The sequence below is a fragment of the Sinocyclocheilus grahami genome, unplaced genomic scaffold (assembly GCF_001515645.1).
Source record: "Sinocyclocheilus grahami isolate Dianchi unplaced genomic scaffold, SAMN03320097.WGS_v1.1 scaffold679.1, whole genome shotgun sequence".
NCBI classification, from domain to species: domain Eukaryota; kingdom Metazoa; phylum Chordata; class Actinopteri; order Cypriniformes; family Cyprinidae; genus Sinocyclocheilus; species Sinocyclocheilus grahami.
Genome location: NW_015505858.1, coordinates 757198 through 783437, shown reverse-complemented (window position 1 = coordinate 783437; position 26240 = coordinate 757198). Strand labels below are relative to the sequence as shown.

General features: G+C 37.7%; 2 protein-coding genes across 2 annotated transcripts in view; one reads left to right on the top strand and one right to left on the bottom strand.

Moving 5' to 3' along the window:
- Positions 1 to 377: 377 nt before the first annotated feature.
- LOC107559228 (delphilin-like) lies at positions 378 to 25211 on the top strand. The gene is made up of 24 exons (XM_016242975.1): positions 378 to 741; positions 939 to 980; positions 1405 to 1658; positions 2613 to 2945; positions 3392 to 3546; positions 10223 to 10498; positions 12030 to 12115; positions 12671 to 12824; positions 13654 to 13941; positions 14091 to 14242; positions 14311 to 14451; positions 14927 to 15033; positions 15134 to 15308; positions 15461 to 15825; positions 15945 to 17573; positions 17695 to 17782; positions 19048 to 19137; positions 21253 to 21449; positions 21670 to 21825; positions 22050 to 22136; positions 22281 to 22410; positions 22663 to 22781; positions 22993 to 23157; positions 24262 to 25211. The coding sequence occupies exons 1-24, from the start codon at positions 654 to 656 to the stop codon at positions 24343 to 24345; spliced, it is 5361 nt and encodes a 1786-aa protein (XP_016098461.1). The 5' UTR covers positions 378 to 653; the 3' UTR covers positions 24346 to 25211.
- LOC107559249 (rho GTPase-activating protein 17-like) overlaps positions 15518 to 26240 on the bottom strand; it is a 62658-nt gene continuing 51935 nt past the window's right edge. The window contains exons 21-23 of the transcript XR_001605604.1: positions 25446 to 25449; positions 17948 to 17954; positions 15518 to 15529 (exon numbers count right to left, since the gene is read on the bottom strand). The gene's annotated coding sequence lies outside the window, so the exon portion shown is untranslated. The remainder of the gene's footprint in view (positions 15530 to 17947; positions 17955 to 25445; positions 25450 to 26240) is intronic.

Here is a 26240-nt window from a genome sequence, read left to right as displayed (position 1 = left end):
ACGTCATGCTGCAAATGCTATTAATATCATATTAAATCATACCTATAATTGCAGAGTTGGCAGTTAACCATTTCTGGTGTTCTGAGACTGTGCTTGAATAAGGAACAGTTGGGAGAATGATAGCGAATCAGATTCTTAGAAGGGGAATTGGAGTTAAATGTACCAGACTACGTCTAACTGTACCACAGCATCTCTGAGGATCTGTAATCGGAGCGCCGTCCTTTGCTGCTCTGACAGGAAGTTTCTGGGTCACTCCTCAGCCCTGAGAGAGGGCCCAATCCTCCAGCATCACAGAGAGAGAGAGAGAGAGAGAGAGAGAGGGAGAGGGAGGTATTTATAGAACAATGGGGCTTCAAAGTACCTTTTTCTTGCAAAAGAATCATTAAAAGACCCAGCTAGCTTGTCCCAGATTTCTGCTCGGCGCTTTGCAAGAGGGTTTGAACTGGACCAACTTAGTTGAGATGTAGAGCCACGGCTGCAGAGAGCTTGACAGCGCTCTCCTGATCTACACTGGACTGATATGATCCTCGATAGAGGCTAAACCTGCCGAATCGATTGCTTTTTTGGTAATGATGGAGCAGTGACTTGTTGAGGAGGTGCTGACCTGAGGTGACCTCTTACAGCTTGACTTCCACACAGAAGACCCAGAAACCATGATGAGAAGATTTCTGAAGAGCCAGAAGGGCCGTTTCTCTCTTCGTCAAAGCCGATCGGGATCCCGCAGTGCCTCCAAAGATTTCTGTAAGTTCATAAAGCAGAACATGGAGCTCTGTGAGGTGGGAACTGAGAAAAATAGTCTTATATTTTCTACTCCTTTTATTAAAGAACATATATTTTATTAGACAGTTGAGATGCTTATATATTTTTACCTTACATTATATGGTAATTTAATGCAGACATGTACATAAACAAATTAATATGTTTCCTCAATTCCACAGACCCGAACCCTAACGTGCTGAGAGATTTCCCACTGAATATTGGTGCGTAAAGTAATTGCTTGACCGTTTTTTTCCCATCTGTTACTAGGTCACTACAGCACTACAGTAGGTTATAAGTGCTGAAACTAATGCCTGAACTGTTCTCGAAAATAAATGCAAAGGTGAAGATTTGGTTTAAATTAAGGTGGGGATTTTGGTATTCTTCCAATATTTTATTTTACTTCAATATTAATTTTATATTTTATCAACTAGGATAGATGTCTTTTGGAGTGAATATTTATTTGATATATTTATTTATTTTTTTAGTATAGATATATGGAACTCTATGGTTCACTATGTTGTGAACATACATAAATGCATACATACAAGTACATACTTTAGAAATACGAATACGCTAATGAAAGTTGATTCTCAAATCTCTCTTTTTCTCCTTGCCTCTTATCTCTCCTGTATTCACTTTTTCCAGAACTGGGCCTTCCAGCAAATAATCAGGGTTGGCCAGAGGACTTTGGCTTTAAGCTGGGGGGAGATGGACCCAGTTACATCCTCTCTGTGGTGGAGGGCAGCAGCGCTTTCATGGCCGGACTGCAGCCAGGCGACCAGGTTCTGGAGATCGACGGGCAGAACGTCTCGTCCCTCAGCTCTAAAGCCCTCATCGCTCTGGCTCAGAACCTCAAGACTGTGCCGCCCAGCATCGGCGTTGTGTCTAGAATTGAACAGGCCAGTTTTTCTTCACTGACATGCCATTTTTACTGTTAATAACAAAACAGGCTTAAATTCAATTTCAGTTGACCTAATTCAAGAGAAAAAAGCAGTTCATATGGGAAATTGGTTGATTGCTAAATAAAAAAGCTATTTTTAACAAGTTCTTAACAATTGTCCCAAATCACCTCTATATTCTCTCTCTCTATATATAAATACAGTTGCCATAAAAAGTATTTGCATTGCAACACATTCATTTTTAATCTAATTAATTTTTTCCTAAAGAAAAATTAAAAATGAAGGCGTGAGGTAAGAATTTCTTTCTGAACAAGTCTGTTATTCTGCTTTACTTTATCACAAATACATTATAAACAGTAATATTGTAAAAAAATATAACAATTTAAAATATAATTATTTCATATAATTGTTGTATTTGCATAGATATTAAAAAGTATTATATATTATGCATATAATAAATGCACAGAAATGTATTCCTGTGATTTTTCTATTTGAATATGTTTTAAAATATAATTTATTCCTGTGATGCAAAGCTGAATTTTCAGCATCGTTACTCCAGTCTTCAGTGTCACATGATCCTTCAGAAATCACTCAAATATACTGATTTATTATTATTTTTGGTGTTGAAAATGGTTGTGATTCTTGTTTTTACAGAAATATTTGTATGGAGTAATAACATTTTATGGACATATATGCTTTTTTTTTTAGGATTCTTTGATGAATAGCTCGAAAGAACAGCAGTTATTTGAAATAGAAATATTTTGTAACATGATAAATGCCTCTTGATAAATACACTTTTAAACTGGTGTAAATATCTAAAATAATAATTTAAATAATACAATTATATATAAGGTGCCTTTGTTTTGTAAAAGAGACTTCAGATCTCTCCTAATTTTCCTTTGCTTCTGTAGTGCAAACCAATGTCACTCACCCTTATCCACTTTACCACCACAGCTGGACATTGCCCCGGGGCCTGATGGTCGTTTTGGCTTTACTATAGTGGGAGACAGTCCCCTGCTGGTGGAGGACTGCACGCTCAACTCTCCAGCCGGCCGGAGTGGACTGCGAGCAGGTGATTTTGTGATGGAGGTGAATGGGAATCCAGTGAAACACCATGAGACGGCGGCGGCCATGATCAAGGCCTCTCAGGGACGTACGCTGCGTCTGGGTGTGCTGCGGATGAACCGCTGGCAGAAACGCACCAGCAGCAGCATGAAAGAGACATATCAGAGCGGAGACATGGTGAGGCAGGACCGCAAACATAAAGCTCTGGAGTTCAACAAGAAGGTCAGTTTCAAGGGGCATGGAAAAACTGGCTCACACTTTAGTTTGGAGACCAATTCTCACTAGTCACTAACTATTAACTATGACTTTTGCCTCTATAAATTTTTCCTAATTTGCTGCTTATTAATAGTCAGTAAGTTGTTAAGTTTAGGTATGGGGTAGGATTAAGGGAGCTTAAATATGGTTATACAGTATAAGGCATTAATATGTGCTTTATAAGTACTAAGAAACAGCCAATATGCTAGTAATATGCATTTTAATGAGCAACTAATTAATAGTGAGAATTAGTCCCTAAACTAAGGTGTTAACACAAATTGTTAAACTGTTACTCGAACCTCAAAAAGTTAGTTTGGACTGGTTAAACATCACACAATAGAATATATTTTTCACTGGCATTTTCAAACTCCAGAGTTGGTGAAGTTAAAATGGTCTGTTCTGAATTTTTATAGGTTGAGGAGATTTTAGGGGAGGAGCCTGAGGTTAAAGAGAGGCTTTTTGATTTGCTGAAGCAGTATGCAAATGAGAGGGATGTTGAAGGTCTAGCGTCTACACTTCCAGAAATACTGCTCACTGAGGAACATCAGCAACTGATTGACAGCATCAGGTACCTATGAGCTTTCATTAATCCAGTTATATGACCCGCCTCCCAATTTATTTATTTATGTGTTAAAGGGTTAGTTCACCCAAAAATTTAAATTAGGCTGTGTTTTACACACCCCCGAGGCATCCTAAGTGTATATGACTTTCTTCTTTCAGACGAATCCAGTTGGAGTTAGATATAAAATTGTCCTGGCTATTCCAAGCTCTATCATTGCAGTTAGCGGGTGTTGCAGTGCTTCAGTCCAAAAGAAGTGAAATAAAAAGCGCCCATCCATAAAAAAAAAAGTATCTCTCACGGCTCCGGGGGGTGAACAAAGGCCTCCTGTGGCAAATTGACGCTAACCCTTTTACCCTAATTTATTTATTACAAATTACAACTTTCAATTACATTTGAAGTTTTCTCATTGTGTTTGGATGGGTGACAAGCCTGACGTATATTTTATTTTATTTTGTTTCTAACTCCAGAAAACAAAAGCTTTAGCATGAGCCTATATTAGGGATGCACGATATATCGGCCACCATATCGGTATCGGCCGATAAATGCTCATTTTTTCTGTTATCGGTATCGGCCTGATAAGAAAATTTGGCCGATATCTTAAAGCCGATAAATAATGCATTATTTCCTTCAGAGACACTTCAGATGCGCGCTGTTCGTTTGCAGCCTTTTGTGCAGTTGTACGTTGTAATATTGTGTTTATTTGATGTATATCTGATTTATCTCATATAGAATGCGTTTGGTTAAGTTAAAAGAGCGCTTCAGTTTACCGGTGATCGTCTTTAGCTCAGCGCACGCAGCTCAAACAGCAGTGCACAACATTAATAACTATGATTGGGAATGTCGTGTATATAACATTCTAATGAGAACATTATTATAATAAAACGTTGTGCATTCTTTGGGTTTAGTTGCTGTGTTTCAGCGCGTTGTTATGGGAAGAGCGCATCCACAACAGGATCACACATTCTGACTATAGCATGCAATAACTGCGTCATTTGTCATTTCATATATAAGTTGTAATATTATGTTTATGTTGTATTAATATTAATCTCAGGATGCATTTCCTTGAGTTAAATAAGCTGCCAGCAAAACGCTTCAGTTTACCGTGTTCATTCAGCTCTTCAGCTTCAGCACGCGCAGCTCAACGGCTGCTATTTAAAACAGTGGTATTAATTTGTTACTTTTTCAAAATCATTGATGCATTATTAATAACAACAACCACTTGTATTGTTCTCTTATTATTTTCATCAACAGTATGGTTTAGTAATTAAAATCATTTAATTATTGTCCGTGCAGAGGCTATTCCGTTTTATTGATCTATGGCGCATTCATTTTGATTCTTTACACGTGTAATGATGTCCAGTGACTTGTTTGCATTATTTATGCATTATTTTATTTATTTGTAAGACTTTTTTATGACTAAATTTGGTAATGGGAGAGTAAAAATATTTTTAAAACGTACACCGTTCAAACTAGGCTGCTTATGTTGAAGTGTTTGGGATGTGGCTTTTAATGATGAGACCTTTTTTGTAATCAGGCTCTCAAAAAGTATATAACAATTTGGATATAGATTTATCGGCCAACATATCGGTTATCGGCTTTCAAAAATAAAGAATAATCGATTATCGTATCGGCCAAAATTTTCATATCGGTGCATCCCTAGCCTATATTTTAAACGCTGAAATTAATTTTGTTTTGTTTTGTTTATAATAACCCCAGTAAAAATATTTCTGAGCAACATTTATAGAAGGAGCCTATATTTTAATTTGAACAGTAACATGGACTAATAAACATCAAGTAATACAATTAGGACAGCCTGTTAAGATGGTTGGGGTGGTTGATTGTGCTTTCACTTTTCTAACTTTAGTTAGTATGTAATGTTGCTGTTTGAGCATAAACAATATCTGCAAAGTTGCGGCGCTGAAAGTTCAATGCAAACGAAGGTATCGCCTTTTAAAATTATGGCAGTTTAATGCCTACAAAAATGGCTCGTAGGGACTACAACGAGTTACTTCTCGGGTTGATGACATCACAAACCCTGAAATTTACTTAAACCCCGCCCCCGGGAACATGCAACAAAGGGGGCGGGGCCATGCTTTAGAGAAGAGGAAGAGTTGTTGCTATGCTGTCAAAACTAGGTGTGCACGAAAATATCTATTCATATATGAATCGCGATTCTGTCTTCTAACGTTCTTAATCATGTTCCTCGCGTCTCCCTGCTCTGCATCTCTCTCTCTCTCTCTCTCTCTCTCTCTCATTCTATTCATCAGCTCCTCACGGCTCCATCAATGAACTTCATTGATGTGTCTGTGTCAATTAAGTGTTCCAGTTATACACTATTTTTCACATAGCTATGAGAAGTGTTAAACATGGATGCGCACGCGACTGCCGTGGTAGCGAGCAATACTTGCTGGCAAACACTTACAAAAATGCTACAACGCAATCTTGTATTCTGCTGTATTAAAGCTTTATTCAGGATAAAACCGTGTATTAAAAGCTAACATAAGCAGTATCATTTACAAATAACAGCATATCTAAAAGCATGAGACAACAACAAATAAAAAACATACCGTTAAGAGCCATGCTTGCACAGGTTCTGCACGATCCTCTTCAATAATATCCTCTGCTTCTCAATCGGGCTCAAACTGATAAGCGATATTAACGACGCCGTTGTTTACAATACAACCGGAGCACATGCCGCTGAGGTGAGGGGCGGGACATTTAGACGCGCACTAGAGGCGGTTTAGCCAATCACAACACACTGGGCTAGTTAACCAATCAGAGCCCATCGCCTATTTCTGAGGGAGGGGCTTCATAAAAGAAGGAAATGATCAGCGCGTTTATAGGAGAAGGGACAGAGTGGTGTGGAATAAAGGTAAATTATGCGTTTTTTTAAAAACGAACCATTAGCACATGTTAGACTGCACCCCATAAACACAATCAAGCCTAGAAAAAAAAAAACGGTCAGCCACCCCTTTAATAAAAATGAGGTTCAAGCCCATCTGGAGCATGTTAGAGATACATGAGGATTCTGGATGCTTCTGTTATATTGTGAATCAGAATTGTGTTGAGAGATAACATTGTTTCCTGGAAAGCCCTGGAAAGTATCGTATTCCTGTCTCTCTCATAGTTTTGTGCCTCAGTTTAGTATCTTTTACATATCTGTTGATTTCAGATATGTCTTAAGACCTGATCTGATAAATGCTTTCCTCCAGCCTATTTGAAAAGTGTTCAAAACTGTAATAACTTTTAAACTGGAGTAAAATGTTTCAGCATTTCAACATTTTGTTTGTATAGTGAAATAGCAAGAGCAGCTTTATGAACATAAATTTGCCATGTCATTACATCTTTAATGAGCTGACTATTCCCTCACATCCTTCTTTAAAAAAAAATCTGGTAACACTTTAGTATAGGGACCAATTTTCACTATTAACTAGTTGTTTATTAGCATGCCTGTAATTAACATATTGGTTGTTTATTAGTGCTTATAAAGCACATATTCTGCATGACCATATTCCACATCTCAAATCCTACTTAATACCTAAACTTAACAACTGCCTTACTAACAATTAATAAGCAGCAAATTAGGAGTTTGAGGCAAAAGTCGTTGTTATTGGTTTGTTAATAGTGAGAATGGGACCTTATAATAAAGTGTGACCAAAACTCTTTATGCTTTAAAAGATTAGGACAACTATATTTGTCATTTTTGTTCATTTTTTAATATGCTTATAGCTTAAACTACAAAAATTCTTTGCATATTTTTCATCAATAACTTTTATTAAAACTATGATATGATGTATTTAATTATTCCTTTTAGTCATTAACAATTAGATTACAGATTTAAATATAATATTAGATTTTAACATTGTTACTGTAGACTATTTATTGATTTTTACTTGTCATTAATTTATTATTATTATTATATTTAATATTATTATATTTTGTGAAAATATACTAAATAAGCAGTCTCTCCCTCTCATAGGTTTGCATGTGTCGGTTCTCTCTCACTGTAATAACTCGCTGATGAGGGTCTTTGTCAGGAGAATTTGATGCGTCTCATAGCTGAAATATGGTCAGTTACACTGACGGAGCAGTTTGAACAGCCAACGCCCCTTTCTGCCAGTGAGGAATTATACCCGTGAGGTTTACTGGATAAAATATTGTTTCATCAAGTGTTTATCAAATATGCATGTTTTTTTTTTTTTTTAAGTTTGATACTTGGAAACTCTGAAAATGGGACCACTTTTAAATCACCCTTACCACCATGAGGAGTGAATTATGAAGAAGAACAGCATGCTCCAGATACCCAGATTCCCACTTTTCATCAGCTTGTTCTGATTAACCCTTGATAGCCTATCTCCTTGTATTATCGGGAACCATGAACGCCGCCTTTAGCAAGTAAGAAATGTTTTTTGTACTTGCACAAAGCTTTGATTTTTCTGTCATTTTCCATTGTTTAGAGGCAATTTGCTTTTTTATGAGATGTTTGTTGCATGTTTTCAGAATTCTTTGTGAGGTTTAAGCCCCAGAAAACTATTGATGATGGTATTATTTTTGAATGTTGATCAGATTTGACTTTGAATTGAGCGAAAAAATAGTTGCCTGTTTCTGCCACAGGATAAAAAATGTAAAAAGTAATTGGGAATTGTGAGATATAAACTTTAAAATTCTGACTTTTTAATATTTTTTTCTTTTTTGAGTTTATATCATGCAATTCTGAGTTTACGTCTTGCAATTCTGTTTTTTTTCGCCACAGATTAAAAATAAAAAAGGTAATTGCTCATTTTGATTTTACAATTCAGACCTTTCTAGCAATTTGGAATTACAAGATGTAACCTCAGAATTGCAAGTTGATATCTCACAATTCGTTATTATATTTTTGTCTTTTTTGAGTTTATATCATGCAATTCTGAGTTTACGTCTTGCAATTCTGTTTTTTTTTCGCCACAGATTAAAAATAAAAAAGGTAATTGCTCATTTTGATTTTACAATTCAGACCTTTCTAGCAATTTGGAATTACAAGATGTAACCTCAGAATTGCAAGTTGATATCTCACAATTCGTTATTGGGAGAAAAAGTCTCAATTGTCAGATATAAATTCAGAATTGGGAGATATAAACTCTCAATTCTGAGGCAAAAAAGTAATAATTGTAAGATATCGAATCAGAATTCTGACTTTTCTTACAATTCCAAGTTAACCTCTCACAATTCTGACTTTTGTTGCCAAGTAATAAAAAATAAAATAAAGTATTGCCACTTTATCTCTCACAATTCAGACTTTTTTTTCTCAGAATTGTGTTAGCATCTGCAATTCTGACTTTTTTTTCCTAGGAAATGCAAGTTTTTATCTTGCAATTCTGAGTGTAGAACTCAGAATTCTGACTTTTTTTCCCCCCAGAGTTGTGAGATATAAACTTAGAATTGCGAGAAAGTAAAAAGTTGCAATTACCATTTTTTATTATCTTATCCCATGGCAGAAACAAGCTTCCATAGAATCAGAATCAGAATGAGTTTTATTGCCAGGTATGTTTACACATACGAGGAAGTTCTGGAAGTAGACTCCTTTTCAACGTTAAACTCCCCAAGGCAACCCAGTACGGAGATGTGGGCGACCTTGCCAAAGTTGACTCGAAGATGACATGACCTGTAGTTTCTTTCTTCATCCATGCAACGTCTTCGCTCCTCAAGTTGGCACTAATAAGCATCTCCTCATCTGAATACTGGAGATAATGGCTTTTCCGATTATCCTCTTCTACTCGCTGAATGGTTATTCCACTCTGGATTATTATTAAAATATATTTATAATATTTATGCTTGGTATAATATTTATTACTAATATTGTCTTGTCTTGTCATGTAAATATTAATCCATTTTATTGTTTTTTTTCAAGGACCTTTTGTTTTTGTACATTACACAGTTTTGCCACCAGGTTGGCCCGCCATTTTTTGACCAAAGTAAGATTTGTGTCCTGAAGCAAAAGCAGCTCTGAAGCAGAGTTTGAGATGATTGCAGCTGGAAGATTAACCCAGAACTGAAGCTCTTGAGCTGCTTCTGGGCTGTGCGTCCCCTCATGATGCTGTGTGTTGCGACAGTGTCCTTCATGATGTATGGGTTCATTCCTTTTTATGGCATATCTTTAATTTTAGTCAAAATAGTCTAGTGGGTAATATATACTATTTTGGTGATATATGATACATTTAAGGTCATATTTTTCACTCACAGATTGGGTTTGTAGAAGATAATTGAATTTGCTTTTAAAGGATGGTGAAAATGAAAAATTCAGAGAGGGCTTGTATCACAGAGGGCTCTTTCACTTTAATCATTCATCCTCTCAGGACTTCAAAATGCCCATCAGACATCTTTCTGAAGTCACCTGCTTACCTGCTTAGCTTTTGAAGTTGATCAAACGGGATATTTTTACCCACCCCTCTTCACAGGACAGAAAACAAACGCTTCATTGCACCACATGAGCTTTTTTTTTCTTTCAGAGCAGATCACAAACATCTCCGTAATCCGGTGTAATTATAGCAGACTTTCTCACAGCTGTCCCTCCTCCTCCATTTGCCTTTGTGCGTCTCCATCCAGTGTTTCTCTCAGCAGGCTTGAGAGTATGTTCACACACGCCTGAACAGTTTCTCCTCTGTGACTCCGTCTGCTGTGTGTGTGTGTGTGCCATGTTTGTCAGGATCTTCATCCCTAAGAAGCACAGGCAGCGCTTTGATGAGATGGTCTCCCAGAGTTTGATCAGTCGCTTGAGGGGCCGAAGCTTCAGCGAGCACAGGAACAACCGGCTACGGCGCAGCCGGAGTGAAGACCACCCCGAACGGCTGCTGTCTGTGTCCACTCGAGCCAGCTCTGTGCCCCGGACTGCCAACGAGGAAGTGGTCATGCCTCCTGCCCGTGGTGTCCGCAAGACCACCTCACTCATCGCAGGCCATTCCAGCTCCTTCTCTACCCGCAGGTCAGTGGAAGTGTCACAATGGGAACATTTACACTCTTTTCTTGTCTGTTGTTTTTTCCTGCATTTGTTACTGATGTGGTAGAATTTTTTATTCCCTTTTGCTTTCCTATTTTGTCCTTTGAGGTTATATGATTTCCTAATTCATATTTTTGTTAATATTTTGAGTGTCTTTAGTAGTCTACATCTACATTCTCAAGTTTTAGGTATTCCAATAAATTAGGTAGATTTCAATACATATATATAATTTTTTTTTAATTTCTGTTTTTTATATTGTTTATGCTTTTATTAGTTACATTTTATTTTAAGGTGTCCCTGTTACAGTGTAATTATACATTCAAGTACTAAGTGATATTAATTAACACGTAACGTAAAACGCAATGTTAGGGTTCGATTCAGGGTTAACCATGTAATTATTTATAATTTACTGTTATTACTATTATAAAAATATGTAACGTGCAAAAAGAACACTTTAAAATAAAGTGTTACCCTTTTATTTTATTTTGCAATTTTATTTTCATTTGTTTTTTTAATTAGATTCATATAATCATAGTAGTAGGTGATCGATAGATAGATTAATTGATCAATTGATACATAAATTGATTGACTGATGCATTGATTTAAATAAATTCAATTGTTGGATTTCCAATTTCATAACTGCTGTAGGCTGTAAATGATGTAGATTTTATGCCACTGCAATATTTCACTCATTTTACAATTCATGTTATTTTTAGTCATGCTATTTGGCACCTGTGTATGTGTGACAGCGTAAATATGACACATCAAGATTCGTCCTCCTCATTATAGCCTATATCATGCTTTAAACGTCACTAGACTTGTGAACAGTATTTCAGAAGCATGAATTAATTCTCTGTTAAGCCTGTGTCCGATGCATAAACAGGAGAAGGTGGGAGGATGTGAAATCCTGTCAGTCATTAGTACAATACACACTTATTGATACGTCTCCAGGAATGCAGGTGTAGTTTCTTTTTAATAATGTAGGAAAACTGAAAGCGTGGCTTTATTGCACTGAAGAATTGGTAGCTGTTTGCATAAAGACAAGCATATACACATAGCTATTCTAGTGGAAGAAATTCAGAGCTTGTCTGACTACATTATTAACACTAACTATAGAGAACACAACAAACTGTATTAATTATATAAAATCTGTGACATTTTAGTTCAAATGTGGCACAAGACTTTTTGTCACTGTTCAGTAAAATTACACTCTTGTACTATGATTATGTAACGTTATGCAAAACCTTCATTATGCCACATTTTTTTACTTGTATGGATACTATACATACAGTTGTGCTCATAATTATTAATACCCTTAGTAAATATGATCAAAGAAGGCTGTGCATGTGTATTATATGTATATAATATAGATATTTTCCAATAATATCACATTAATGTTATTTTAATAAAAATTTGTATTGGTTAATCTACATTATATTAAGATACAAGATGTTCTGCTTGACATCTATAGGTTGTATTCACTTGTTTTATAGATGTCTCTATCATGTTTCACTAGGACAGTACGGGTGTACAAAGGGAACCAGAGTTTCGGGTTTACTCTGCGTGGCCATGCTCCAGTCTGGATTGACTCTGTAATACCAGGTATGAAATGAACCAAAATGGTCATGATTGTAAGTTAAGTGTCTTATTTCCATGTTGAAACATTTATTATTTAATTAAGATTGATTAATTAATTAATTTAGATTGTTGTTCTACAATATTATTCTCTTAGTATTTTCAGACATTGACTTTTGTTTTCATTAAGGGAAAGGTTTGTGTCTTGTGGTGCATTTATTTTAGTTGGCATCCTACAACAAAACAAGGCTATTTTAGAAAGATATATTTTGGACATGAAACAAGTGAAGGGGAGTGAATTATTAGACATATAACTGAAGCAGATGACGTGAATGCTAAAATCATGAAAGTGCTGTCATTTCTGACTCGTGGCGCCCATTAAAAAGTTAGGCTGAGAAACTGGCAGTGTGCAAGAACAGCAGGAGACGAGAGAGAGAGAGAGAGAGAAACAACAAGACGACATTAAAAATACATTTTAAAAAAACTGAAAAAAATACCTAATGCAGAAAAGCTGCCTCTTTTTCTGAATTGCGTAGATGACCACTGTCTTTCACTATTTCTTCTCTTCTGATAGTTTTTCAGTCAAATTGTTCTCTATGTGCAGTAAAGAAAGATCTGAGAAACTGTCCTGTGCCACTGAAGATCGGAGCCAGATTCTCCTCATAACTGAGAAACTTATTTCTGATGTAGCCGAACCAATGGGCAGCGTGAGTGCAAACTGCAATAGTCTGAAAAAGTTTGGATATTTGTCCTTCCGTAGCCTACTTCATCTTTAAGTTTCTCAAGACAGAGTAATCGCGATGCGATCGCACATTTCACAAGATCCACTTCAGCTGTCACAAGCCGATGGTGAATCTTAAGGCTTGCGTACATGCTTAAACTGAATACTGCATCACACGCCACACTCAAAGCCATCGCTTCAAATCGCCTGTCCAATTCAGCCAGAAATTACTCAGTCCACCACATTTTTATTAGCGGGTTTATAAAAAAAACAACAAATATTTATTAACTTGCTAAAGCGGGAAAATAATGAAAAGAGAGTCCTCTCAAGTTGAGAATCATTCGCGACTTGCAAGGATATGGGGCTTTAATAATTAATTTAGCCCAAAACATACTTATTCTTACCACTAAAATAAGATCATGCTAATAAAATTAGAAAATGTGAATTCTTTAATTTTTATATTTTATTCATAGCTCAGACAAAATCATTATTGGCTCTCTTCTGGGGGGGCAGAGCCCCTCCTAAACTCCGCCTATGATCGCCATTCATATACTTTTCATGATAGCCAACATTTCAGCCCTGCGTGTAATGCAGCTCAAAGTCACTAAACATGTATGGGTTGATAATGTAAAACTCTGGTCAAGTTTTCTTGTGGTCATCCGTTTTTAACGCATCTTGACTGTCGTACAGTCTGACATTAATGACAACTGAGATCCCACAGTGTGACATGATCATCATGCTCATACAGTCTGACAATCAACAATCATGAAGGACTATTAAAAATAGCACAGTGTGCGCCCTGCTTAAGTCTGTGTATACTTTGTATTTTTGTACATCCCCTCAGGAGCTGTTCACATGAGAAGGTGGTGTCCATGCTGCAGGGGAGTGGGGCAATGCCCAGCTTGGTGGTTGAAGATGGCCCGCCGGCCTTCACCATGACCGAACCTGAACAGGTGGAGGTTTCTCCACGCTCCTGTGCTCCTGTGCTTAGCTCCCTTCAGTGGGTCGCCGAGATCTTGCCTCCTAGTATCCGCGTACAGGGTCGCACCTTCAGCCAGCAGCTTGAGCACCTTCTCACTCTCCAAGAGAGATACACCATCTGCAAGGCCCTGGAGGCCTTCTTCCAGCACAGGTGAAGGACACACCCATATTTTAGTGAAAGAAAGAAAGGGTATTCTAAGATGGGTATTCTAAGATGGAAATATCTCCATTGCTTCTCTGAGAACATTCCTGAACTTTGTATGCAACCTGATTTGATTCGTTTTTCTTCTGTGCCATTAGAAATGTAGACACTTTGATTGTGGACGTCTTCCCTGTGTTGGATACCCCAGCAAAACAGGTGATTTGGCAGTTCATTTACCAGCTGCTGACCTACGAGGAGCAGGAACACTGCCAGAACAAGATCTCCCGATTCCTTGGCTATAAAGTTACACGTGAGCCCTTCAGTCTGTATAGAGTATAAGTACATACATGTATGCATGCATGTATTTATTACTGGTAGTGCCAACAGCAGAACCTGAACCTCCAGCCCATGAGCCTCATAGGCGCAGCAGCTCCATGAAGGTGACAGGAACCACTTACAGGAGCAATGTGAGGGGACACAGCTCAGATGATCTGGTTATTGGCACTCACTTGGGCATGGGTAAACTGTTTTCAAACACTATGTTGTGTTACACATTATAACGTAGGACAGCAGTTTTCAATGTTGATGCCATTGATATCTTACTGTTATAAAACTAGGGCTGCCTATAGTCAAAAATGTGGTAATCTCATATTGTCCGACTAGCATCACAAAGTGTGTTTTAAAAAATTACTGTTAAACATATAACTTCAACAGTCCTCATACATTTAGCAAAATTCAAATTTTCCACCAGCCACCTAGCACCTGGAAGTCTGCAGACTCCAGTTTAACAACCACTGGCATGCAAGCATACACTGGCATACACATGTTTAGCTACCTATATATGTAGGGAAATTGTGTCAACTTTCACACCTAGTATTACGTATCATGAAAACAGCATTGTAGGAAGTGGGAGCTTATGTACCATCATTTAAAAACTGCAGCTTTCTTAGCAAATTGAAATGAGAGTTGATGGGCTATTTTCTTACTTCATGAGGGATTTGCAATGAGCCAATGGAGGCAGCACCTATGAGACTGACTCCTGGAGAGAGACAATCAGGGGATGGAACATCCTTACCAGAGACGCCCAACAATCTGACTAATGTGAGCACTCTTCTTTGATTTTACAGGTTTACAAACATTGAAATACTTGAGTAAGTGCACTGTTTTTATATTAACAACCTAGTCCCTGTGCTCTATCTAGCTGTCAGCTGTGTATGCTGAGCTGGAGAATGTCTATGCTGGGAAGAGATCCAAATCCCTGAAGAGTCGTCCTCCTCCAACTCCTGAAACTCTGGTTAACGTAGACTACTTCCCGCACGCTTCCTCACAGTCCATCAGAGCACACTCTTCCTCTCCATCAGTTCGGGCCACTTCAGGTACAGTCAGTGTACTTCTAAGTTTTTTATTGGCATTGTAACTTGTGAATTCTAGAAAATCCTTGTCATTTCTTTGTGTAATAGGTAGGAATTTCATCCGAGGCAGAGCCTTTTATCTCCTTAACCTTTGCTTTCCCATTTTCATCTCTCAGGTAGCCGCAAATCTGCATCAGCACAGCCTGTGCCGCCACCTCCACCACCGCCACCACCTCCTCTACAGCCTGACTCTTGGATGCAGGAGCCTCCACTGAGTCCCCAGTGCCCCTGCTACCCTCCAGGTCTTCCCTCTCAAACCAGTGCTGAGTCCAACCCATACATAAGTTTAGACAGCCCACCTCTCTCTCCACCCTCTCCTCCGGACTACCCACCTAGTCCACCCATTCGGAAGAAGCGCTACACCTTCTCACGTCCACCTCGTACCCCTGACACAGATTTGTTCATGGAGGCTCTGAGTGAGCAGCTGGGACAGCAGTTATCTGTGGAAGACTTCCTGTCACCAGAGAATGACTATGAAGAGGTTTGTATATTAGAATGGTTAATTGACTTGATATTTGATACAAGATCAATGGCTAATCTTCAATGGTCTATTGCAAAAACTCAATGCTATTTGTATATTTTACTTCAAAATAACACCAGGATATTCTCCAGATGACATTCCAGAATGAGGATGAGGAAGAGGAAGAGGAAGAGGAGGAGGAGGAGGAGGAGGATGAGGAGGAGGAGGAGGGTCCGTACATGCCTCCCGAGCTAAGCAGTCCAAGCGAAGTACATAGTAGCAGCGAGGATGCCAGCTCTCTTACCTACTCCTCCAGCTCAGAGCACATTCCTCCACCCCCTCTGACTCCTCCTCCCCCTCCCCCCGTCCAATTTAATGACCCCCCTCCACCTGCTGGATTCACCCCTGACCATGCACCCCGACAGCTGACCTTCCGTCGCCACCCTGGACCTCCTCCACCACCTCCGCCAAGAGCTAACCCACCTCCAAAAAGACAATCCATTCACAAGGTGTTGCCCACACGTGATGAGCTGATGACCCAGCACCAAGTCCTTCAGGAGCACCACTCACTTCCAGTTCAACCAACAGCCAGCCACCCTCAGCAATCTCAGCAGCAGATGCATCAATCTCTGCCCCCTATGCCCTCTCCAGAAATAAACCAGTCACCCATCCCCAGTCATGCAATCTACGAGATGCACCATCAGGTTCATCCAGCTTACCAGGTTCACCAACACCACCAGGTGCAACAGGATCACCAGATGCATCCAATCCATAAAAATAAACCAAGTCACCAATCTCAGTCTATTAAAGTGCACCAAAGCCACCACTCACACCAGACTATTCAGACTCAACTATCTAGCTCCATGGATAGGCTTGATAGAATTGAAAGAAAGGAATGCTCGGATAGGCATATCTATGGCATGCAGTCCCAGCCCTTGCATCCAGATCAACAAGTACACCATGCTTATCAGATGCATCAGAGTCATCAGGCTCACCTCTCAAGCTCCATGGATAGACTTGACCGATTGGAGCAGATCCAGCGTTTGGAACGCTTTGAGCATATGGAGCGAATTGAAAGACTGGAGAGGGTGGACAGACAAATGCACCGGGCACACATGGCTCAAGCAGTTTCTCAAGCTATTCAACCATCTCCGCAACAGTACCACCACCAGATGCACCAAGCTCCTCTGCCAACCCGCCACATTCACCAGATTGAACACATACACCCGGTTCAGCCAATCCAGTCAGCTCCTCAGTACCACCAGATCCACCAGCCCCACCAACCTCACCAGACCCAACAGATTCTGTCAACCTTCCAGCCTCATACTTCACAACAGCAGCAACAGCAGCTTCAGCAGATGCAGCAGAAACAACAACAACTTCAACAGCAGCTTCAGCAACAGCAGTATCAGCAGCAGCAAGCTCAGAAGATTCAGCAGCAGCAACAGCATCGCTCAACCCCACAGATTCCCCCCATTACACAGGCCAGACAGAGCCCTCAACCCATGTATCACGAACATCGTCACTACCATCACAGCCACCATGAGGCCCAGTCCCAAACGCAACCACCAAGTACACCCCAATCTCAAACTCACCACCCCACTGATGGGCCCACTGTGGAGCCACCTCCTCCTCCACCTTTACCCCCACCTTGCATGCCTCCTCCGCTTCCAAAGGCCTCACCACAAAAAACAGACTCCAGTCATATGAGTGTAAAGCGGCTACGATGGGAACAAGTGGAAAATTCTGAGGGAACCATTTGGGGACAGGTACGAAGTTTCAGCCTAATAAGCTGAATCTTTGTGTGAAATGCTTGTCTTAAATCGTTATGAGATTGGCTCAGTCCGTTAGAATGAAGAATGTAAGGACAGATGTGGTTTCTCACTGCAGTTGGAAGAAGATTCTGATTATGACAAGCTGAGTGACATGGTGAAATACCTAGACTTGGAGCTTCATTTTGGGACCCAAAAGAGCCCTGGTGAGTACAATGTGAGAAAAGTAATATGTATAACTAATTTCCAAGAGAACAAAAAAGCTGTTGACAATCTGAAAAGGGAGTTGCTTTTCATATCTTTCAAAGAGAGAGATACACTGTGGTCCATAGGTAGTAGTCAGCATTTGTTGCTTGTAAAGTGTGCCAAACTCCATTTCTGTGTCTTCTAATACTTAAAAGCACCAAGAAGTTCATAATTGAATGTGAGAAAAAGAGCAACACCTGTGAATCTGCTTAGAACTGGCTGTCCTCCAAATCGGAGTATTCGGACAAGAAGAGCCATAGTAAAAGAGGACACCAAGATGCCTACGGCAGCTCTAAAGGAGTCAACTGAGATAACAATAGCCTGCACATTTCATAAATCTAGCACAGATTAAAGGGTTGCAAGAAGAAAGTTGGGGGAACTCTCACCTTGGGATAACATCTTTATAGCACATCATATAGAAAGACACAAGATGTAGATAAATGTTCTATGGTCTTATAAGATGGAAATTAAACTATTGGGTTAATGACCTTTAATATAAAGATTTGGATTTTTTTTATTAATCTAAACCCTGTACATAAATATCCAGAATAAATTATTGTCTTATAAGTCATGCCTTTAATATTTTAGGCACTGGAGCTGCTCTCAAATTATGTCAAAAAAGATGAACACCACCACAATGTGGTAATTGGCAGTAGGAAACCTCTTCCCAAACTTTGACTTGCAGTGTGTCTATTTATAATGGTGAAAGCAAAATGTTATTGGTCATGAAGTTTTAATTGCAAATATTGGCTGTACAAAGTATTTTTGTTTACTTTGGATGAAGAATGATGATAAAGCTTGCCAGAAAGCACTACTCCGTTAGTCTTGCGTAGCCAGACCTTCATACTGACGGCAGAAGGTCTGAACTCCATAGCAGCTTTTGTTGGCCAAGGACTGCCCAAGAGGGCATCTGACAGACATGTAAAGCAACGAATCATAGTTTATTTTGTTCAGCATCATATTTAGGGGTGTGAAATTGTAAAGTTGATGTCCCTACAGTAACAGACCAACGTGCAAATAATTCAAGAACGTCGTTTAAGTTTATGATGTGATCATTGCTATAAACTCAGTTATAAACTGAAAAGAGGATTCACATCATGAGAGCTGTGTTTCAAGGCTGAACGTATGTAGGAACTTCCCAGGAGGACCTAACGATCCTTTTATCAGCAGACACAATGATTTCCGTTACAAGTTCTTTTCACTCACGCTACGATTCATGTCTCAGTTTCTCTTCCAGAGCCCTCACCTCAGGTGGAGACTTTCAAGAAGAAAGATGTCGTGGAGATTCTCTCCCATAAGAAAGCCTACAATGCTTGTGAGTAGAAAACAGTGCTTCATATTTTTTTCTAGTTAAATGTCCTTTTTTAGAAAACAATTTGTGCTGTGTAATCACATCCAAAATAAAAGTTTTTGTTTACATAATATATGTGTGTATTGTGTATATTTATTATGTATATATAAATACACACACAAGCATATATTTTAAAAATATTTACATGTATATATTTATGTTCATATAATTTATATCATATATAAATATATTTAGTATATAAACGTAACATATTTTTCTTAAATATATACATGCATTTGTGTGAATTTATATATACATAATAAATATACAAAGTACTCACAAATATATTATGTAAACAAAAACTTTTATTTTGGATGCGATTAATCGTTTGACAGCACTAAAAAAATGCATCACAGTACAAAAGTGTAATGGACTGTAAATGGTAATTTGTGCTCTGTTTGGTGGAGTTTACTTGTAAATGTTTAGATCAGGGGTGTAAAACTCTCCTGGAGGGCCACAGGCCTGCAGAGTTTAGCTCCAACCCAAATTGAACACACCTGATCCAGCTAATCAGGGGTGTATTCCAGAAAGCACGGTTCACTTACCGTCAGCTAAACCCTGAACTTTCGGTTGATTAACCCCAAACCTTGCTTACTCGAGGTATGTGGTTCCAAAAATGCGTCCGGGAGTAAGTTCATTCAACTCAGAGTATATTCCTGGTTAAGACTCAAGACTCTTTCTCAACAAGTTATCTGTGGTTAAGTTAAGAATTCTCAACAGAGCGACGAATCAACGAGTCACTAAGGAAACGGACGCTAAGAAAAAGCGCCATGCTGTTTCTTTCTTTCTTTTGTTCAATGGTCGTTTACATGCTTGATGCATATCGCCACCTAATTGATGGTTGTGCAATAATTTTTCTTTTTTTTCCCGGTTTAATCTTTAATCCTTGAGAAAATGAATTATATTGTTTGTTTGATGATAATTAAATATTAAGTCATATCAGATATGTATTTTTTATTATAGAAATACATTATAGAAAATGCCGATCCATGTGTGAGATGATAATATAAAATGTAATAAATATATATGAAGAGTTCATTTGCAAAAACAGATAACTCCGTGTTTAACAATTCTCAGAAATCATGTTTTTTCATTGTGCATTCCAGTTAATCTCAATCAAACAGCAGTTGGGTTATTTTGACTAGGTTAAAAAACAAACAAAAAAAAAACAGCTAACTAACACAATAACACACAATAAAAACATGATAACATAATAAAAAACATGATTTTTATGTTATCTTAGTTATGTTTTTGCAAATAAACTCTTCATATAATATAATAAATTAAACATTACCTTGTCATAATAGTGTTTTATAATTTATACAGATAAATGTTATATATGCCAATAAATATGATAACCATATTAGAATAATATTACCTTATTTATTACTTATATTAGTGCTTTATAATTAACATATCATACAACTATATATATATATATATATATTAGTAGGCTATATTACATAACTATATTGTAATATTATATAATGTTGTGCGCTATCTGTCACGCCCACTGAAGGCTCATCAGTAGGTCACGCGTGTGCTGATGGCTCTGAAGTGAACAAACCCTGGAACACAACCTGCTCCGGAGCAGGTTATCTTCAGAGAGCAAGTTACTATGGTTACTTACATACCCTGAAAGTAACCTCCGATTTTGGAACCGAAAGCTGAGGTGATCCGCTCTCTTATCCTCAAACATACCCGGGTATGTCACATAACCTGCTTTCTGGAATACACCCCAGGTCCTTCAGGCTTATTTGAAAACTTGATGGGTATGTGTGTTGGAGCAGGGTTGGAACTAAACTCTGCAGGGCTGCGGCCCTTCAGGAACTGAGTTTGAAACCCCTGGTTTAGATGATGTTTATGTGTGCATCCTAGTCAAGTATTATACATGTGTCCTTTTTTTGTCTTGCTCTGCGATAGTACTGTTTTTGATTTTAAATCAGACTTGATAGTAGCATGCTCCTTTCGTTAACTGTCCCAGCTGTTAGACTACAATCTTCTTAGCGTTTAGCTATTAGCTTAGAAGCACATGCCCTTGTACACTTTGTTATTAAGACTCTTCTACTATCTTTATAGCAATCTTGATTGCCCATCTGAAGCTGTCACCAAGCGAGCTACGCCAGGTGCTGATGACGATGTCGAGTGAACGTTTAGACTCGTCACATATAATACAATTGCTCCTATATGCACCAGACGATGATGAGGTTAGACAATACCAGCAGTACAGAGACAACCCAAGCAAACTCAGTGAGCCCGATCAGTTTGTCCTACAGGTACATAACAAATGATAGCGTTTCATGAATATTTCTTTTCATGGATATTTATCAAGTTTTCTGTGGGTGCATTTGATATTATGATTATATGTAAAGTTGTATTTTTTCAAATGTATAATATTTATTTTTATTTAATTTAATTTTAATATATTTCTAATATGTGTACTTGTGTACATATATTGTATATTGCATATATTTTGTCTATATTGTTTATGTTCAGATGCTATCAGTGCCAGAGTATAAGACCCGTTTGAAAAGCCTGCATTTTAAGACTACGTTGCAAGAGAAAACAGAGGAGATGAGGGGGGCCTACGACTGTGTTTTTAAGGCTTCACTGGAGCTCAAAAACAGCAAAAAACTGGCCAAGATTCTGGAGGTATAATTCCTTCATTTCCACCGAGTCATTTCGTTTCTATCCAGGCACACATAATCATACAGTCTTGAAAACAAGCACACAAAGAAATTCATTCACGGATAAAAGATTGTTGACGTGGCAGGCTTTTCATAATGCATACTCAAACATACCATGCCAGTACACACATTGGATAAATATGATCTTCCTATCAAGGCATGTATATTGATTTCCTTATTTCTTTCCAGTTTGTGCTGGCTATGGGGAATTATCTAAATAACGGCCAACCCAAGACCAATAAAACGACCGGATTTAAGATCAATTTTCTCACTGAAGTAAGCCTCATTGCTGTGCATGCATCTTTTTCAGATGGGTTCATGAGGTTCATCATTTATTTGTGTAAAGTTTATTATTTTTATATGTATAGCCTTTATTTTTAACATAATATAACTGTAATCCTACGTTTTTTTTGGTTGAAGCTCAGTACCACCAAAACAGTGGATGGAAAGTCAACATTTCTGCATATCCTGGTGAAATCATTGTGCCAGCACTTTCCAGAGGTTCTGGACTTTGGGAAGGAGCTTGAGATGGTGCCACAAGCAGCCAAAGGTGGAGATCTACTTGAATGGCCAGACTCATGTGCAGTCCCAATTATTATATTTTTCCCCAGTGTTGTCTCATAGTCCACAAATATAGATTCATTCAAACACAAATGTACACAATCCATGGTGCTTCTCATCAAGTTTTGTCCAAGACATGGAGCAGCATTCCCATTTAATTTAGTTTTTTTTTGTTTCCATGAAAGGTTCTGCAGAGATCAGATCTCTTTCAGATTCTTTTTCATTGCTTTGTTCTCCACAGTGAATCAAAGAAACATCACTTCTGACTTCAATGACTTACATGCCACTATCCAGGACATTCGTTTAGCCTGCCAGAAGATGCCAGCCACCGCTGAGGATCGATTTGCCATTGTTATGAGTGTATCCTCCCACCAAAACCTCCCACTGACTATATATGATCTTAGCATGTCTTCTACTAAATGTAACTGTGCCATATTTGTAACTATAAGACTTTTCCAAGCAGATCCAGGTCAGATACCCACCAGGACAAGATTATATAAACATTTCAACCATTGAATATACTTGATATCTGCCAAATTCATCACAAACCACCTTAACTACTTGCATGTAGGGGTTTCTGGAAAACAGTCACCCTGCAGTGCAGTCTCTGGAGTCTCTGCAGCAGCGGGCAATGGAGGAGTTCTGCAAAGTTGCATCATTCTTCGGTGAGGATGGAAAGGCCACCACCACAGAGTGTTTCTTCGGTATCTTTGCAGAGTTCATGGCTAAATTGGAGGTAGGTTTTGTATTAGACGACTTGATGGATATTTTCATGAAAATGTAGTAAATGAGGTGAATGCTAGTAGAGAAATGTAGTGAGGATTTTAGCACAGGCAGGTGGCAAAAAATAGGTCACTCTTCCTTCCCAGCTCTCTCAAGAGCTGTTTTTTTTCTCATTCTGCTCACTTACAACACGACTAGTTAACAGACATAAGCAATGTCTCTTACAAAGTACAAAAGTGAATCCACTGATAAATCAAAAGAAAGGAAAGTTGCAATATGCAGAAAGAAAGAAATGCATGAATTTCATTGTTGAATAGATGTACAACTGATATTTTTTTAAAACTGGCTGATGTTTCATTTTTGTTCATTTAATGAAAGTTATTCGACTTGATGATATATGTGGTGTACACTTAAAATGAAAGGTTCTTTATTGGCATCAGTGTTTCCATGAGGAACCTTTAACATCCATAGAACCTCTTCAATCCACAAAAGGTTCTTTATAGTGAAAAAGGTTCATTATATTATTAAAATGGATATTTGAAAGAAATAGTTCACCCAAAATGAAAATGTACTCACCATCAAGTCATCCAATATGTAAATGAGTTTGTTTCTTCATCAGATTTAGCATTTCATCACTTGCTCACCAGTGGATCCTCTGCAGTGAATGGGTGCCGTCAGAATCGGAGTCCAAGCAGCTGATAAAAACATCACAATAATCTACAAGTAACTTGCTTGACTCCAGTCCATCAGTTAACATCTTGTGAAGCAAAAACCTGCATGTTTGTAAGAAACAAATCCATAGGTGTTTTAACTTTAAACCATCACTTCTGACCAAAAATCCACTCCATTCACTGCAGAGCATCCATTGGTGAGCAAGTGATGTAATGCTACATTTCTTCTAAATTTTATCTAGATTTCTTCTTGAATAGTCTAAGGGTGAGTACATTTCCAGCATATTTTCTTTTCACTCAAGGTTTCTTTGAGAAACCCAAAAGGTTTTTCAGTTGCATTGTTGTGAAAACCCTTTTTTGGAACCCTTATTTTTAAGAATGACCATGAGGTTTATATGCATTTTAAAGGTATTATATATGTATTTCAATATGTTTGTTGTGTTTAGAGGGCTTTGAGTGATATCCAGACTACAGAAAACCCTCAACGCAGCCCCAGGAGCCCTCGCGCGACCTCTCCTGTATCCTGGTGAAGAAACCACCCAACATGAGGCAAACATACTCATACAATACAGACTTACAGTACATAAATGTTTACTTACATGCTGTCCACTCCTATACCTGTCCAGTCTAAATTTAGTTATAGCCTTATGGTAATTCAAGGACATGTGTACAGTTGCAAACTAATGCACACGCATGCAGGGTCCTGGCAAGTTATAAAGCTGAACTCTCAGGCACAGACTGGACAGGAAAGCTTCAGAGCAAAATGTGAGGGAAAGATTAGAAAGGCTTTAAAACATTTGACCAGATTTGGTCTAGGACGTTCTTTACAGGATGGACCGTGTGATTGCTCTTGGCACTTAAAAACCAGGAATGCAGTCAAAAGAGTTGGAGTAGTGGATTCTGTAAATCATAAGTGCAGTTAGATAAGTTATTTCATGTAATTAGGACCGTGAGTGTCAGATCTTGACTGACATGATATTTTAATAAACAAAAAGTTGTTTAGGAAAAGTGCTTTAACAGTGTCTTAATTCTGCTTAAATGTATTTAAACAACATGGGTTGGAGTTGTCAGTTGGTCATTGTACTGTAAACAGATATTTTGATGAATTAATGTCTTAAATGATAAAAAGTCATTCCTCATACGCAGAATGCTTAAGTGCAATATATTATAAATTGTTGATGAAAACTGCATTGATAGAGATATATTATTGTACAAGAGATGCAGTTAGTTCTTATATTATTGCTTTACTAGCTATGGAAAACAATGAAGAGCTAGATTATGACTTCACTATATGGATTTGGTATTTTTAAATATTAACTTTTAATTAACATTTAACTTGTGCTGCTTTAATTCCTTATTAACATAGCGAATCGTATGATTCCTGTATCATTCTATTCATTGCATTATTATGCAATTATTATGCATTATTATGATTATATTATCATTATAATGAATGTTAAAAGGATTATATGGAACTTTCCGTATGATTTGTATTAAACTATTTGAATGTAAATTGCAAAAAAAAAAAAAAAAAAAAATCACACACATGATTCAGTCTTTATCAAAGTGTTGACTGGTCTTCCAGGTGTAAAAAATCTTATATTTATATAGTAATATTCATCATGTGAACTCATCTTTTTTTTTTTTAATCACCACCGAATGTAAAGAACCAGGGGCTTGTAATATGAAAACAGAAAATGTATATATGATTATAGCACATTTCCTAGCGCTCAGTTATTATTATTATTTATATTTATAGGTCATTATTCCAATGCCAGTAAAGTTTGCTTCATGCTTTGTATTTTACTTGTTCTTTTATTTTTAGGACATGTTTCACAATGTTAATAGCTAATTTCATGCTCTGCACTGTAAAAAAATGATTGTGATTTTAACAGTAAAAGACTGTAAAATTTGTTTTTTTTAAAAGACTAAAAAAAACTGGTTAGCAGTAAGTTTCCATACTATATTCGGTGAATAAATGTAATTACATTTAATGTAATTTTACAGTAAAATACTGTTAAAAATACGTTTTTTGGAAGTGAAAAAAAAGTATGTATAATTTACAGTAACAAACCGTAAATTGACACTCACAGAATTCCCTGCATGACACTTCATATTTGAGGTTTTTTTGTTGAAATACCATTTCTCTTCTTAGTTTTTTCTTATCAGTTGTGTACATTAGGGTTTAATCTTACATCTAATGTTGTTAAATTAATGTTTATTGCATTATTTCAACATCGTGTGTCACCATGATGGGGTTTAGTGTTTGTGTGAATGACACTGTGCACCTTCTATATATAAGTATTGCCCTCCTCAGCTCGTAGAAAAGCTGTTTGTGATGAGCTTTGGTTCATCATGTGACTTTCTCATCACCCCCAGTTTTTGGTGGTTATCAGTGCATTACAATGGTTCAAAACAGATATTA